We start from the raw sequence: 18157 nt of genomic DNA on the forward strand, positions 1-18157 counted from the left end.
TTTATTTAACGATACCGTTAGAACACATTGATTTATTAATCATCGGCTATTGGATGTTAAACATTTGGTAATTTTGACATATAGTCGTATATGATTTATTAATCATCGGCTATTGGATGTTAAACATTTGGTAATTTTGACATATAATTGTTTTTCGATTACTGGCAGGGGATCTTTTATATATACCATCCCATAGGCAGGATAGCACATACCACGGCCTTTCATATACTAGTATTTGTGCACTGGCTGGGACGAGAAAGAGCCCAAATAGGTCCACCGACCGCGCATCAAGCGAGCGCTTTATCACTGGGCTACGTCCCGTCACGTGATAATTAATATAGTAAGATGTTTTCATTTTTATTTATAATTAAAGCTTGTTTTGCTTAATGACACCACCACATCACATTGTTTTACTAATCATCTTTGACTCGTGTCTTAGAGGAAACCCGCTATATTTTCCCAATAGCCAGTGCAGAACTTTATTACACCCAGGCCGTTAGGCAACGGAGTATGGGGAAACATGAACAAATACATAATATACGTCTGGTATACCAAAAGCCGTGGTATGTACTATTCTGTTTATGGGATGGTGAATATAAAAGATCCCTTCGTACTAATGGAAAAAATGTAGCGCGATTCCTCTAAAATACTACGTTAGAATTACCAAATATTTGACATCAAATAGCCGATGGTTAATAAATCAATATTCTCTAGTGGTGTCGTTAACCAAAAACCTTTTAACACAACTGTCGAACACAAAAGGATCACCCTAACAAACATTCACACACGCGCGCGCGCGCGTGTGCACACACACACACACACACACACACACACGTAACAAGTGAATAGTCGGTGATATTTTGCCAACAGATATTGTCAGGGTTTGGATTAGAACCAATCTGATTAAAACTAGCTCCATTGGGTAGACCAGTGGGCTACAACAAGGATCAGTCTGTTTTTATTCTTGTCCACATCTATATAAATAAAGGTAAAAATATGGCTTGTGCCCCTCCCCCACCCGTTCTATTGAAGCTAGGAATCCCCACTATGGAAGATATGATCCACATAAGCGTACGAGTCAGGGGGCGGGCGGGGAGCAACTACCCCCCCCCCCCCCCCTCCACTAGTTCTGGAGAAAAACCTCAAATTCGGCCAAAAATGATAGATATTCGGGCAAGATGTGCTAAACCCGAGACCTTTTAACAATGCATTTTTAAATCATTTTACCCTTGAAATTAGTTGTAATCCGTGTAAACGTACGTAATACTTCGTTTGTAACCACTTACAGCCGTTTTATAGTAATGCTAATATAAATAAATGTTGTTACCCAGATTCGGGAAATTTTCGTTTAATTCGGGCAAAAATAAGCTTCCCCCCCCCCCCCCCTACAATAATTGGAGCCCGTACGCCTATGATGACCCTCCCCCAGTTCCTCCTGTAGAGGGTGTGCCTCCCCTCCATTCAAGATATCGTTCCTACGGGCTTGTCTAGTGGGTTGGGGGGAGGGAGGGGTGTCACATGCGCCTGTGAAAATGAAGAAAGAAAGGTGAAAAAAACAAAAAACATGTTAAGTATTAACAATCTGTTTACTGATATTTACTACAGACAGTGAATAATACTGCATTATCAACAAACACACATCACAAAATCAAAAACATTCTGTGCACAAAACACATCACACAATCTTACCACCAGCATAAACCGATATTAAAACTGTCAGTAAAGTATTGTGTGCAATTCTTCAAATCTGAAAAATCTCATCAACAGCATACAATATACTTAAGCTGTAACTGTTAATAAACCATTTTGAGCCCACCAAACATCCCACATGTGAAAATCGTATCATCAGCATAAAATATGTTTAAGCTTTGTTAATAAAACAGTTTGAGCTCAACAAACATTTCATATCTGACAATCTTATAATAATAATAATAATAATAATAATAATAATAATAATAATAATAATACATTTTTATTTCAGATCAGTAATCCATAAAACATTTAAATATCACATACAAAACTGATTACATAATATACAGCAGCTTGTGCCAGCGATTTACACATACAGATTTGACGTACACAGTTGTACACCGCAGGTGGGCAAGTAGGTCGTTTGAAGTTGTTTCGATTCTGCTCTTCAGCGAATATGCTGTTTAGCTAAGTAAAGCGCCAAAGATTTTTACTCGATGGCAGACAAACATCTTGCTGGCACTGTATGGCCGTCGTTGTCCGACCATCCATCGGTATGCATTATTATAACATATGTTAAGATCCTTCATGGTATCCTGTGTAAATTTCACTCATAATGCACCCGCGTACAAATTACTACAATAACTCACAAATAATTGTGTTTCAACAGATTCTGAACATTTTGCAAATCGCCGCAACAACATGTTTGCACGTACACAAAGGGCTCTATACTGTCGTTTAATGTCTTTGTCGTTTTTCAGACCGGCCTCGGTGGCGTCGTGGCAGGCCATCGGTCTACAGGCTGGTAGGTACTGGGTTCGGATCCCAGTCGAGGCATGGAATTTTTAATCCAGATACGACTCTAAACCCCGAGTGAGTGCTCCGCAAGGCTCAATGGGTAGGTGTAAACCACTTGCACCGACCAGTGATCCATAACTGGTTCAACAAAGGCCATGGTTTGTGCTATCCTGCCTGTGGGAAGCGCAAATAAAAGATCCCTTGCTGCCTGTCGTAAAAGAGTAGCCTATGTGGCGACAGCGGGTTTCCTCTAAAAAAATATCTGTGTGGTCCTTAACCATATGTCTGACGCCATATAACCGTAAATAAAATGTGTTGAGTGCGTCGTTAAATAAACACTTCTTTCTTATCGTTTTTCATGTTTTTGCATATAATATGACCTAGATATTTATAGTTGTCAACAAATTTCAGTACATCACCACACAAATATATCGAAGGCACATTGATCAACTTCAGAGTTTCTGGCTCAATACACATACAAACAGTTTTCATTGTATTATATATAATATCATAACCTTCTGCAAATTTCTCGCAAATCGTTAACATTTTTCTTAATGCAGAAATAGATGGGCAACGAAGTGACATATCATCAGCAAAACTGAAGTTATTTACAAACACCCCACCAATATTACACCCAACTGCACATTTCGACAACTGTTGATTACGGTCATCAATATATATATTAAATAATAAGCTTAAAATATGTTTAAGCTTGAACTGATAATAAAACATTTTGAGCTCACCAAACATTCCACATCTGAATATCTTATAATCAGCTTAAAATGTGTTTAAGCTCTAACTGTTGATACATACATTTTGAGCCCACCAAACATTTCTTACTTGAATTTGTTATCAACAGCATTCAATATATTTAAGCTCGAACTGAAAGTAAAACATTTTGAGCTCACCAAACATTCCTCAGTTAAAATGTTTATCAACAGCATAAAACATATTTAAGCTCCAACAGTTAATAAAACTCACCAAACAATTCGATATTTTCAGCAGCATTAAATAGCATTATACTTTTTTTTATGAAGCTTTTTTCTTTACTTTTAGGTATACAGGTCAGAGAACCGTAGCTAGCGGGGTGGGATTTGGTTGGGTGTTTTTTTTAATTCCCAAAACAATTTACTGGTTATTAATATTGACGTTTTAAGTGTGTAAGCTCCATGAAATGGTTGTAAACTGGTATTTCAGAGCCTCTAGATTGCACCTTCCATGCTCGTTCGTTCCAAGAATTCATCTGTCCCCCCAAAAAAAACCCCAAAAAACCTAACAACAACACCAAACAAAAAACCAAACAACCCCCCCCCCCCCCCCCCCCAAAAAAAAAAAAAAAAAAAAAAAAAAAACCCAAAAAAAACCCACATAGCTGCGGGCCTGAAGGTGTAATTAATATGGTCTTTTAAGCAGGAACTCAGTGTTAAACGTTTCACATACTATTTACATTTAAACGCTTAGCACCAGTGTGGGTGGAAATATGCACCTTTAAGTTGCAACTATGAGAGAAACGTTTTGCACAGAACTGACATTTGAAATCTCTAACTCCAGTGTGAACCAACATATGCCGTTTCAAGTGGCAGCGCCGTACGAAACATTTTGCACACAGGTTACATTTGAAAGGTTTAACACCAGTGTGAATCAACATATGCATCTTTAGGCCGGAAAGTCGAGAGAAATGTTTTGCACACACTTGACACTTGAAATGTTTAATACCAGTATGAATCAACTGATGAGCCTTCAGGCAACTATTCCTCAAGAAACATTTTGCACACTTCTCACACTGAAAAGGCTTAACACCAGAGTGAATCTTCAAATGCCATCTCAAGTTTGCATAGCGAGTGAAACATTTTGCACAAAATGCACATTCGAACGTTTTTTTGTGAGTCGACATATGCAGTTTCAAATGATCTCTGCGAATAAAACCTTTTGCGCACACCTCACATGCAAATGGTCTTTCATTAACGTGGATCCAGATATGTTCCTCAATTTGGACCTGTGACGAGAAGCGTTTCAAGCACATTCCACATTTGAAAGATTTCTCAGTGGGATCTTTCAACGTACGTATGTCCTGATTAGAGTAAGGTTTGTCAGTGAGATCTTTCGACGTACGTATTTCTTGATTAGAGTAAGGTTTGTCAGTGGGATCTTTCGACGTACGTATTTCCTGACCAGAGTAAGGTTTGTCAGTGGGATCTTTCGATGTACGTATTTCCTTATCAGAGTACGGTTTCTCAGTGAGATCTTTCGACGTACGTAGTTCCTGATCAGAGTAAGGTTTGTCTGTGGGATCTTCCGACGTACGTATTTCCTGATCAGAGTTCGTTTTACAATGTTTCGACGATAGGTCACACTGGATACCCATATCAACTCTAGATGACATACTGCTTTTCAGAGGATTTTCAGGTGTTCAACAGTATAATTTATATCGGAATGTCTTGTTTTGTTATGACTGTCTTTAAATGCAGCCTAGAATGAACACCATCTTGTGTATTTCCAGTATTGTAGAGGAAGTGATGAAGTAGATCCAGTATAATTTATATCAGAATGCCTTGTTTCGTTGTGCGTGTCTCTAAATCCAGCCTAAAATGAACACCATCTTGTGCATCTCCAGTACTGTAGAGGAAGTGATGAAGTAGATCCAGTCTAAAACCAGCCTGGAATGAACACCATCTTGTGCATCTCCAGTACTGTAGAGGAAGTAATGAAGTAGATCCAGTCTAAAACCAGCCTGGAATGAACACCATCTTGTGCATCTCCAGTACTGTAGAGGAAGTAATGAAGTAGATCCAGTCTAAAACCAGCCTGGAATGAACACCATCTTGTGCATCTCCAGTACTGTAGAGGAAGTGATGAAGTAGATCCAGTATAATTTATATCAGAATGTCTTGTTTCGTTGTGCGTGTCTCGAAATCCAGTCTGGAATGAACACCATCTTGTGTATCTGGTGTATTGTTGCTGATGTGCTGAAACGGACCCAGTAAAGTCATATATAAAAGACAAACAATTTAATGTGTCAAGTAACTTTAGTCTATATTCAACTCCGAAAGTGCGTTAGATTTAAGATACAAAAGTGTGTTTTGTTTAACTACACCACTAGAGCACGTTGTTTTATTCATCATTGGCTATTGAATGTCAAACATTTGGTAATTCTGAAATATAGTCTTACAGAGGAAACCTTCTACATTTTCTCCATTAGTAGCAAGGGATCTTTTATATGCACCATCCCACAAACAGGATAGCGCATACAACGACCTTTAATATACCAGTCGTGGTGCATTGGCTGGAACGAGCAATAGCCCAATGGAAATATTTTTAAATTGTCATGTACTTTGACAAATTTTAAACAGCAGTTTTTCTTATTATGATCTAAAAAAAAAAAAAAATAAAATTAAAATGTGTCCATTAATTTCCGAGATTCTAAGGTACGCAATTTTACCCTTCGTACCCTCTGGCAGAAACCCTGAATACTAGTAACCTTTCGTTGTTGTTTTAAAACTATATTCACCCCAACGGGTCCAAATAAAATATTAAGTATGTACTCTTTTCACATACACCGGATTGACGGCGTCGTGGTTAGGCCACCGGTCTACATGCTGGTAGGTACTGGGTTCGGATCCCAGTCGAGGCATGGGATTTTTAATCCAGATACCGACTCCAAACCCTGAGTGAGCACTCCGCAAGGCTCAATGGGTAGGTGTAAACCACTTGCACCGACCAGTGATCCATAACTGGTTCAACAAAGGCCATTGTTTGTGGGAAACGCAAATAAAAAATCCCTTGCTGCCTGTCGTAAAAGAGTAGCCTATCTGATAACAGCGGTCCGAATGACCATATATTTGACGTCCATTACCCGATAAGATAAAAAAAATCAATGTGCTCTAGTGGCGTCGTTAAATAAAACAAACTTTACTGTTCATCTACATAATAAAAAATAAATACATTAAAAAGCCTCTCTGTTTTCCCCTTCTTCTTTTTCTTTTGGTAATAATTAGTCCTAATTATGAATATGATCTGCTTGTTATTTTGTCAGAGACTTGCCAACAATTTGTATTATATACTATTAACAACCTTTAGTCCGATCCTATGGCTTCGTTCTGCTTCCAGTACCAGGCAATAAAGAAGACTCACAATGCCAGCTGGTCAAAACATACCCAACCCGAAACGTACCAAACCAAAATGTACCCAATTATGGTCAAATTGTACCCACTTTTGTCAAAATTTACCATGTTTATATACATTAAAATATCCCCAAAACATTAAAATACATTTTAAACAGGTTTTGGAAAGAAAAACGTACTTGAAACAAAACGAAAGTAACCAAAACGTACCTAACCCAAAATGTACCCATTTGTGGTCAAATTACAGTTTGTGGAGAGTAGATAAAGTTTTCACACTTGCTCAGGTACCAATTGAAACGTTTTGAACAAGTCTGAGAATTGTTTTCTTTCCCTCCCCCCCCCCCCAAAAAACAAACAAAAAAAAAAAAAAAAACAACAACAACAAAACAAAACAAAAACAAACAACAACAAAAAACAAAAACAAACAACATTAAAGCTATTTCCAAACTCGTTTAATAAATTTTGCATCAACCTGTTAATGCAATAGCCTGTACAGAAAATATTTAAAATCAGTTAATACCAGAATATTATTTTTTTTTAAAATAAATAAATTATCAGCTGTTATTATTCCAAACGTTATTAAAATGGGTACGTTTTGACTGGGTTCGTCTCGGTTTGGGTACGTTTTGACTTGTATCGCTTACAACAGGAAAGAATAAAATTAATATTTTCGGTCAAAACTAGGCAATGTTAACAAACTGCGAAATCATTTACTTGAAACACACCGTATTTATCAGGATAATTTGTAGCTGACAAATGAAAAATGTAGAAAAATGTTCCCTTCGACAAAAATCCGGTGACAACAAAAGGCAACGCACGACACACGATAAAGCTATTCTGTCCTGTTGTTCGGACTATAATGTTATTTGATATGCGGACTGCGACTATTCACCTCTCCTGTTGGGTTATGATCTGCTAACTTTTTAATATTATTTTATTTTAAATTCCTGTTTACTAAGTAATTATTTCGCCTATAAAACAAAAGACTTAAAAGAACTAATCAATAGTGCGTCCCATCATTCTATTAAAATGTTTTTTTGTAAATAATTTTAAGTTGGTTTGACGTAAGAAGAAAAGTAAAAGTGTTTTGGAAATAACAAAGAAATACAATTTGCGTGTGCAATTTACAAATTAATCGGCTCGCAAATAAATAACTTGTAGTAAATTACATAGTATGGAAGAAATGCGATCCCTATGGGACGGAATATAGTTACTAGACATATTCCATATCGCCTGGTGTACAGTCAATTTCTGGCAACGCAGAGCAGGAGTAGAACACCCCCAATAATCCTGAATAAAAAATATTATTGGTAATAAATCTTAAGACAGAGAACAAGTTTACTATTATCCTGTTCAATTATTTAGACCCAAAGTTTTTTGCAAATGTTAAGTTTATGTAAACATGAAGCAGGCGCGGATTCAAGTGACAAAACCTCAGTTTGAAAAAAAAAATGTATCAAATATTATAATTATATTGTGGAATACACAAGCGCGCTGAAGGGAGAGAGAGAGAGAGAGAGAGAGAGAGAGAGAGAGAGAGAGAGAGAGAGAGAGAGAGAGAGAGAGAGAGAGAGAGAGAGAGAGAGAGAGAGAGAGAGAGAGCGAGCGAGAGAGACGTTATTTATGTAACGACGCACTCAACATATTTTAATCTTTGGTTATATGGTTATAGGGAGAGCGAGAGAAGAATATGGTATGCATGCGATTGGTGGAGGTGTGACCCGCTGCACAACCCCAACCCCACTTAAGGCTTCTTTTGTATATGGAGCGGGACGTAGATCAGAGGTAAAGCGTTCGCTCATGGTAGGTCGACTGATCGATCCCACATGGTGGACCCATTGGGTTGTGTCTAGTTCCAGCCTGTGCACCACAACTGATGTATAAAGGCTGTGGTATGTGCTATCCTGTCTATGGGATGGTGCATATAAAACGTCCCTTATTGCTTATCAAAATTGCTTATCGGAAACAGTGGCCCATGTGGCGGTATCGAGTTTCTTTCTCACTGTCATAATGCTCCTTAACCGTTTTGTCTGACGCCACATAAACGTATATCAAATGCGTTGAGTGTGTCATTAAATAAACATTTCTCTCGTATGTATGTGTAGTCTATATGCATTTCTAGTCGATTAGTTTATAGGTTGTTAGGTTGTTTGATAGTGAATGATATGGAAATAAATTGTTTTTGGTGTTAAAGAGTTCATGCATACATTAAAGTAATACTCCAGATGGGTATGGAGAAATAACTTAATCAGTAGACGAACTCATTTCTTCATCACCATCTTCGTTAAGGGGGACTATCACAGGGGGTATTTTATTTCTTATAAAACTATTTTGTTTTCTAAAATCTTCTTCGATCTTTATTGCATGTTTAACTGCGTCAGAGAAGTGTGTAGGTGTGACAGAGTTCGATGCATGTGCAAGTTCTCTCCGCAACGTGGTCATTTTACCATCATTATGACGAGCTGTGTGCCCTTTGACTTGACTCCAGATCAGTTCTATCGGATTGAGTTCAGAATGTCTTGTCGGCAGTCTTAGACACAAGTGCCCATGGCGTTCAGCAATATCATCAGTAACAACATGTAGTGGGTTTCCTCTCTAAGATTGTCAGAATTACGAACTGTTTGACATTCAATAGCAGCGTAGGGGTGGGACGTAGACCAGAAGGGAGGAAGGAAGGAAAGAAGGAAATGTTTTATTTAACGACGCACTCAACACATTTTATTTACGGTTATATGGCGTCAGTCTTATGGCTAAGGACCACACAGATATTGAGAGAAAACCCACTGTCGCCACTTTTTGATTATCAGCAAGGGATCTTTTATATGCACCATCCCACGGACAGGATAGTACATACCACGGCTTTTGATATACCAGTCGTGATGCACTGGCTGACACGATAAATAGCCCAAGGGGCGCACCGACGGGGATCGATACCAGATCGACGTGCATCGAGCGAGTGCTTTACCACTGGGCTACGTTCCGCCCCGTAGCCCAGTGGTAAAGCGCTCGCTGGATGTGCGGTCGGTCCAGGATCGATCCCTGTCGATGACAAAATTGCAATTTATATTTCAACGATGGCATTTGCGTCGGTGCCATCATTAAGTTCGAGCCCTGCTTCAACTTATTAATATCACCAGTATATTAAAATTTCCTTTGTTTTTCTTTTGTTTAACGATACCACTAGAGCACATTGATTAATTAATCATTGGTTATTGGATGTCAAACATTTGGTAATTCTGACTCGTAGTCATCAGAGGAAACCCGCTACATTTTTCTTAATGCAGAAAGGGATCTTTTATATGCACTTTCCCACAGACAGGAAAACATATACCACGGCCTTTGTCCAGTTGTGGTGCACTGGTTGGAACGAGAGAAAAAAACTAATTAGCTGAATGGATCCACCGAGGTGATTCGACCCTGCGACGCAAGCATCTCAATCGAGCACTCGACCGAATGACCTAAATCCCGCTTCATTAAAATTTTGAGTATTATTATGAATGTCATAGGTAAGTATATTAAAATTTTGAATAAAATTCAACATCAATAGATAACTAGGTTGTTTTTAAAAGCTGAAGTATCGTAGTCAGGAAAACGTATATTAGTTGAAAGACTGAAAATGTACCATGGACTCCACTTTACGAAGCGATCGTAACGTTAAGATCACTTCGTAAAACGGGGCTATAGTCGTTTGCCCATGAATTCAGAATTACTTCTTTTTTTTTCAAATTCAGAAGGAACACAGTCATATTTAGTTACGGCTGAAATTCTAAAATAAAAGTAGTCTCAAAATGAAAAAAAACAACCCAACAGAAAACAAACATAAACGTAAAGAAGTTGTTTATTTATGTTTTCCATACTATACAGACACAGACTACACGTGGAATCAGGGCCGTAGCTATGTAATAATGTGTGCTATGACAGGCCTCTGAGAATTGAAAATCTGCGTGACCCATTAATCGGTTACGCAGAAAAAAAATCCATGCAACTCATTTACTGTTTGCGTAACCCGTTATATACATGTACTAATTGGTGCTAATTGGTTCGAACATCATTTACAATATCCGGCGTCCCGCCCCGACCTCTCCCCCCACCCCCCCCCCCCCCCCCCCCCTACAAACCTAAGCATCCACGCCTGTGTACAGACCTGGATATGGGAGTCAATGGTGTCAGATCAAAACGTTATAGATCAACCGATTTCAATCAAATTGGCTGATAAAACGATTTAGCACACGTCTCACATTTGAAATTCTTGACACCAGAGTGACTCAACATGTGCTCTTTTAGCTGGAAGCTGCGTGAGAAACACGACTCACACACGTTACATTTGAAACTGTTAACAGTATGAACAACCATGTGTCGCTTCAAGTACTTCTTGCGATAGAAACACTTTCTGCACACCTCACACGTGAACCCCTTGACTCCGCTGTGAACCAGCATGTGCTGTGTCAGGTAAATCCTGCGCAGGTAACACTTCTTGCAGACCTCGCATTGAAATGGTCGTTCACCCGTGTGGACCCGCATGTGTTGCATAACCTGACTCTTGTAAGTGAAACACTTCAGGCACATTCCACATCTGAAAGGTTTCCCAGAAGAGTCTTCGGAGGTTTGTATTTCCGGTTTAGAATCGGTTTTGTAGTGCTCTGATGACGAAACCTCAAATTGGACACATCCACATTTGAAAGGTTTGCCAGAAGAATCTTCTGTGGTATGTATTTCCGGTTTAGAATTGGTTTTACAATGCTCTGATGAAACCTCACATTGTAAGCATCTGTCATCACAGGAATACATTATAATACAGGTTCTTGGTTTTCGGACAGGCCTGGTGAAAACGTTTTGGATGGTATTATTCTGATCAGAATGGTCTGTTTTCGTTACGAGTTTGTCTAACATCGGCCAGGAATGATTAGTGTCCAATGATTCTGCGAAAAACGGTTTGAATAGTATTATCCAGATCAGAACGTCCTGCTTTTGTTACGAGTTATTAATCAACCAGGAATGAACAGCGTCTGACGACACTGCGACAGTGTAGAGGAAACACTGAAAAAGGACACAGATAATTCATAAATAATCTGTAAACAAAGTGACCAGGGGCTTAATTCACAAAGCTCTCTTAGGCTCTGCTAGAAACAAAGCATCCTCTTGGCAAGTCTTTTAGCATTGCACTACGAGATCGCAAAGTTGCGAGAATTTAGTGAATTCGGCCCCTGGGGCCTAATTCACAAAGCTCTCAGGCTATCTTATGCAACACAGCACCATCTTTGCTAGTCTTTTTCGTATACTTGAGGCGCGGTCGGTCTAGGATCGATTCCCGTAGGCGGACCCATTGGGCTATTTCTCGTTCCAGCCAGTGCTCCACAACTGGTGTAACAAAGGCTGTAGTATGTGCTATCCTGTCTCTGGGATGGTGCATATAAAAGATCCCTTGCTACTAATCGAAAATAGTATCCCATGAAGTGGCGACAACGGATTTCCTCTCTCAATATCTGTGTGGTCCTTAACCATATGTCCAACACCATATAGCCGTAAATAAGATCTTAGATGTGTAGAGTGCGTCGTTTATTTCCTCTCAGGCTTTCTTAAGCAATACCGCACCGTCTTTGCTAGTCTTTTTGTACTGTACTACGAGATCGCAACTCTGCGGGCCTAATTCATTAAATTCTCGCAACTTTGCGATCTCGCAGTGCCATGCTAAAAGACAGATGATGTTTTGTTGTCTAGCAAAGCCTAAGAGATATTTGTGAATTAGGCCCCTGGGATCTCGCAGTGCCATGCTAAAAGCCAGATGATGTTTTGTTGTCTAGCAGAGCCTAAGAGATATTTGTGAATTAGGCCCCTGGGATCTCGCAGTGCCATGCTAAACGACAGATGATGTTTTGTTGTCTAGCAGAGCCTAAGAGATATTTGTGAATTGGGCCCCTGGGATCTCGCAGTGCCATGCTAAAAGACAGATGATATTTTGTTGTCTAGCAGAGCCTAAGAGATATTTGTGAATTAGGCCCCTGGGATCTCGCAGTGCCATGCTAAAAGACAGATGATGTTTTGTTGTCTAGCAGAGCCTAAGAGATATTTGTGAATTAGGCCCCTGGGATCTCGCAGTGCCATGCTAAAAGACAGATGATGTTTTGTTGTCTAGCAGAGCCTAATTTGTTAATTAGGACCCTGGGATCTCGCAGTGCCATGCTAAAAGACAGATGATGTTTTGTTGTCTAGCAGAGCCTAAGAGATATTTGTTAATTAGGACCCTGGGATCTCACAGTGCCATGCTAAAAGACAGATGATGTGTTGTTGTCTAGCAGAGCCTAAGAGACATTTGTGAATTAGGACCCTGGGATCTCGCAGTGCCATGCTAAAAGACAGATGATGTGTTGTTGTCTAGCAGAGCCTAAGAGATATTTGTGAATTAGGCCCCTGGGATCTCGCAGTGCCATGCTAAAAGACAGATGATGTTTTGTTGTCTAGCAGAGCCTAAGAGATATTTGTGAATTAGGCCCCTGGGATCTCGCAGTGCCATGCTAAAAGACAGATGATGTTTTGTTGTCTAGCAGAGCCTAATTTGTTAATTAGGACCCTGGGATCTCGCAGTGCCATGCTAAAAGACAGATGATGTTTTGTTGTCTAGCAGAGCCTAAGAGATATTTGTTAATTAGGACCCTGGGATCTCACAGTGCCATGCTAAAAGACAGATGATGTGTTGTTGTCTAGCAGAGCCTAAGAGATATTTGTTAATTAGGACCCTGGGATCTCGCAGTGCCATGCTAAAAGACAGATGATGTGTTGTTGTCTAGCAGAGCCTAAGAGACATTTGTGAATTAGGCCCCTGGCCTGTAGGAATCGCGATTGGGCTGTTGCCCCAACCCACTTGGTGGCAAAAATGTACGGGATTTTTTCTCCTACTCTATATAAATAAATAAATACACATATTGCTTGTGCCCGTACACTAGATTTCATAATGGTTTCTACAGGCCTGGCAATACAATTGTTGCGTGCGCGTGTTTGTGTGCTGTATGTGTAATGTGTTTGTTTTGTGTGTACACGCACGTGCGTGCATGTTGTTTGTATAATGTATGTTTTGTGTGCTCTGCTGTGTGTGCAAGTGTGTGTCACAATGTTTTATTAGTAAACGTGAACATTATCGGCAATAGAAATTGAATTGGTCTATTAGAACCTGTAATAGAGCGGGAATCTGTGACTACCGTTTTGTATTGCGCAGACGGTTAGAGAGCATTGACAACTGTCAAAATGTCAATCTAATTAAAATTAGCTCCACTATTACATGTAGATCTGACAGCAGCCAGTTGGAGCTCATGTCCACCAATCAAAACCTTACTTGCAGAATCATGCCAGTGATTTGAAAATAATTTGAAAATATTCCGAATTATCCTGAGGGTATACGATATGTTTCATGTGAATTACGAATGCTTTATTTAGACCAGTAGAACTAATTTTAATCTGAATGCTAACAACACTGCGTAGTCTCCAATGTCCAAGTAACATTTCGTCTGTAAATAATAATTTAAATATTGACCAATCACACTTCGCCTTTTATAACGTTATTTGGGAGCATACAAATTCTAAAAATATCGGGCGAGTCTATTTTAGTGGCCGCAGTACAGCGAACCATACCAATACGTACGGGATGGGTTATCAGTCTTCAATTTTACATTACAAATTATTTATTTTATAAAATAAAACATGTTTTAAGGAATTCGTAGTTCACACGTATACCCTCAGGATAATTCGGAATGTTTTCAAATTATTTTTAAATCACTGGCATGATTCTGCAAGTAAGGTTTTGATTGGTGGACATGAGCTCCAACTGGCTGCTGTCAGATCCACATGTAATAGTGGAGCTGATTTTAATTAGATTGTCCAAATGTCAGTCTATAGTCCGTCCCATCATTCTATACAATATGTTGGGAGGGGAGGTGGGTGCAAATAATTTCAGCTTAGCAGGCCCGTACGCAGGGGGGTGCGAGGGGTGCGTATCCATCCCCCATAGTCTGCCGAGGTCCGTCCGTGGATGTGTAAAAAAAAAAATAGTCCGACAATGTGAACTATATGAAGTTTTCGCAGTTATGGCGTAATGCGCAGTAGAAATGTGCTGTAACGTAACCAATGTCGTTAACTTTTTCGCGGATCCTGACACTAACTTCATTATCTCCCTTTCAATTGCCGTCGTTGAGATATAAATTGCCATAGGTAGAGAGCATCACCGATGGCACTTTTGTGCTCCTCAATAATGGCGAAATGTATACACCTGGTGTACATTATCTGCCAATATTTAACATTTGCACATTTAAAAGATGACTACATATAATAAGATAGCCTTTCAGTCAGGTTTATTTGCTGCAAATGCCACTTTAAAAACAATTGTCACAGGCAGGCTCAAAATTGCCGTGGGAGACAAATTCGTAAGTTCGAGTCCTGAAGATTCAGTATAATTGCACGCTTTATGCCATATCCAAGCCCCGATTATAGACCACAGTGTAAGTAATGTTATCTTAATTTGTCAGTAGGCAATAGGAAGCAAGTCAAATCGGCCCCTGTTCAAAACGGTCCCAGTGAGTCCAAAAGACTCGGTGTGGTCAAAACGTCTCCAGTCATATACGGCCCCAGTTCAAAACGGCCCCATACTATTTCCCTATATCTATGCCGCCACAAATATGTTTTGATACAATTATGTTCTAGTCATTACTTGTTTATATTGTTATGGCAAGAAATATAAACTTTTTTTTGTTCATTTATAGTTAGTATTCTTATTTATTGCTTCAGAAACAAATATTGCAATACTGAAATGTGTGGCAATACACGCCTTTAGTAGGTTGACCCAATGGTGTGATTATACATGTACCAGTTTGCTGAAATTTTAAACTCAAGCAAAATAGATTGGTTGATACCGAGTGTACACTTTCAGAGCCGTAGCTAGCAGGGGGCAAGGAGGGCCCCCTTTGCCCCCCCCCCCCCCCGAAAAAAATCCGGAAAGCATTATAGAAACTTTGTATAAAACAATCATTATGCTACTGTCTGAACTTGAGATTTCATCTATGGCCATATAGAAAACCAATGGTCTAGTGACAGACGGTCATAACAGCTATGCATAGCAGTCACAACCTTCCGTTACCAGACCATGGATTTGTCACACGTGTAGTTAGGAACTTCCAGATCAGTCTGTGCACGCGAAACATTTTCATTCGATGACTGAATGTCGACAACATAGGGCATGGTCAGACCGCAGCAGACATGGGGTAATAACCTTTCTTCTACAATTTCTGTATAAAATAATAATTTGACATATTTTGAGGCAAAGAAACATTTCAAATTTACTTCCCAGAATGCAGGAAAATGCATCTCCTGCATTCTAGATTTAAAAACATTTCGGGGGGGGGGGGAGCATGCCCCCGGACCCCCCTAGCAACTCCGGCCCTTTGGGCTGTCGATTATGCCCCCCCCCCCCCCCCCCATAAATTTCTGCGTACGGGCCTGGCTTGGTTTGATGTATGAAGAAAACTACCGTAAGTGTTTTTGAAATAACAAAACAAACCCCAACTATTTGTGTGTGCAAATTACAAATAAATAAGTTGTAGTAAATTTCATAGTATGAAAAAAAGGCGTTCCCTGTGGGACGGACTATATAGCTCTCATACCGTCAAAGGCGTTCCCTGTGGGACGGACTATATAGCTCTCATACCGTCAAAGTGCTCGGGATAAAAGGCGTTCCCTGTGGGACGGACTATATAGCTCTCATACCGTCAAAGTACTCGGGATAAAAGATATTACAACAGGCCCCTAAAAATTGCGAGAACGATTGTTTCATTCGCGCGTTGGTCACGCGAATCTAATTTTGCATAACCTATTTTTTGTTCGCGAGAAATATGAATCATCATTTACTTGGGTATAACGTATTACGCTGAAAGGAAATGGATTACCTGGATGTATTTCTGTGTAACCGATAAATGGGTCACGCAGATTTTCAGTTCTCAGAGGCCTGTCACAACCATGTAAATTTACATGCTAACAGGGTGTTAAAATGGACGTAGCCCAGTGGTAAAGCGTTCGCTTGATGCGCGGTCGGTCTAGGATCGATCCCGTCGGTTGACCCATTGGCATTGGGCTATTTCTCGCTCCAGCCAGTGCTCCACAATTGGTAACAAAGACCGTGGTATGTACTATCATGTCTGTGGGATGGTGCATATAAAATATCCCTTGCTGCTAATCGAAAATGAGTAGCCCATGAAGTAGCGACAGCAGGTTTCCTCTTTCAATATCTGTGTGGTCCTTAACCATATGTCCGACGCCATATAACCGTAAATAAAATATGTTGGGTGCGTCATTAAATAAAACATTTCCTTCCTTCCTTCCCCCCCCCCCCCCTCTCTCTCTCTCTCTCTCTCGTGTGACGTGTGTGTTTCTTTTTTGTTCTTCTTTTTTTTAATGGCCTGACGCCACCCAGAAGATTTGAATCATACAGCCCATACACTTGTTCTATTTCGAGTATCAGTTAATTATTAGCAAAATAAATGTTTGGGCCGAAAATAGGCAATATGATCATATTGTGAAGTAATGTTTTGTTGAAACATATTATATCCGTGAACAAAAATTCTAATTTATAAGTTTAGAACGTAGAGAATTGTTACAATACATTAAATACTTACTGACAACAATCCGGTTATCACAAATGAACCGGAAATGATAAACCTCTTCCGACCTGATGTTCGGACTAAAATATACTTTGATATGCGGACTCTGTTCAACTACATCTCATCTTCAGACGAAATCTTCTATTCACAGATTATCCAAGGAATTATTCGTATCATAAAATAATTAATTTTGGCGGTAAACGATTTATTCCTCTCTAATTATGTCACAGGTGCCGCACAACCGGGGTCACATTAACGGTTCCAGGGGTGTGTGTGTCACATGGATCCCGTGACCCCCCTCTACCCGACTGTTTGAAGTGCCCCTTTTAATGACTTTGAATATATAAATATATATATATATATATATATATATATATATATATATATATATTATTCACCATCCACAAAATAAAGTTAAGGGGCAGATTCGCAAATGGACATCCGAGACGACATATACAATCGCACGAATTGTTATCTTACATTAAAACGCGTTTTTGAACATGAAATCGTGCTGTACCTTTATTTGCTGTGAGGCACGGTTTCAGAGGAGGGTGGTGAGGGTGTTTATTCCCTGTGAGGCACGGTTTCAGAGGAGGGTGGTGAGGGTGTTTATTCCCTGTGAGGCACGGTTTCAGAGGAGGGTGGTGAGGTGTTTATCACGTGGATTCATTCAGTGAAGGTATTATATTGTAATATAATAATATTGATCAGCTGGGTGTTTAGGGAAAAACACTTGCCATATGCATACGTAATGTCTGTTAATGTAGGCCTACGTTTGAACGCTGTAGAAGCCCTTTTTAAACATTCCACGCCCTGAATAGCCTACTGTATACGCCTTTTGTGGAAGGGTGCTCCCCTCCCTACAAAAATCCTACTCCCCCCTACTGGCGTAGGCAGGATTTTATATGGGGG

At 39.7% G+C, this 18157-nt stretch overlaps 2 protein-coding genes across 2 annotated transcripts; both read right to left on the reverse strand.

Annotated features, from left to right (window-relative positions):
• Positions 1 to 3867: 3867 nt before the first annotated feature.
• LOC121373773 (gastrula zinc finger protein XlCGF7.1-like) lies at positions 3868 to 7594 on the reverse strand. The gene is made up of 2 exons (XM_041500529.1): positions 7334 to 7594; positions 3868 to 5453 (listed from the first exon to the last, which is right to left on the reverse strand). The coding sequence occupies exon 2, from the start codon at positions 4868 to 4870 to the stop codon at positions 3920 to 3922; it is 951 nt and encodes a 316-aa protein (XP_041356463.1). The 5' UTR covers positions 4871 to 5453; positions 7334 to 7594; the 3' UTR covers positions 3868 to 3919.
• A 2840-nt stretch (positions 7595 to 10434) lies between these two features.
• LOC121373780 (gastrula zinc finger protein XlCGF71.1-like) lies at positions 10435 to 17299 on the reverse strand. The gene is made up of 2 exons (XM_041500537.1): positions 17261 to 17299; positions 10435 to 11645 (listed from the first exon to the last, which is right to left on the reverse strand). The coding sequence occupies exon 2, from the start codon at positions 11496 to 11498 to the stop codon at positions 10809 to 10811; it is 690 nt and encodes a 229-aa protein (XP_041356471.1). The 5' UTR covers positions 11499 to 11645; positions 17261 to 17299; the 3' UTR covers positions 10435 to 10808.
• Positions 17300 to 18157: the final 858 nt, after the last annotated feature.

This window comes from Gigantopelta aegis, chromosome 5 (genome assembly GCF_016097555.1).
Source record: "Gigantopelta aegis isolate Gae_Host chromosome 5, Gae_host_genome, whole genome shotgun sequence".
In the NCBI taxonomy this organism is placed as follows: Eukaryota; Metazoa; Mollusca; class Gastropoda; order Neomphalida; family Peltospiridae; genus Gigantopelta; species Gigantopelta aegis.

Bases quoted from the DNA above. Each gene is read 5' to 3' on its own strand.
- LOC121373773 (XM_041500529.1), bottom strand. From the start codon at position 4,870: ATGTCATCTAGAGTTGATATGGGTATCCAGTGTGACCTATCGTCGAAA.
- LOC121373780 (XM_041500537.1), bottom strand. From the start codon at position 11,498: ATGTTAGACAAACTCGTAACGAAAACAGACCATTCTGATCAGAATAAT.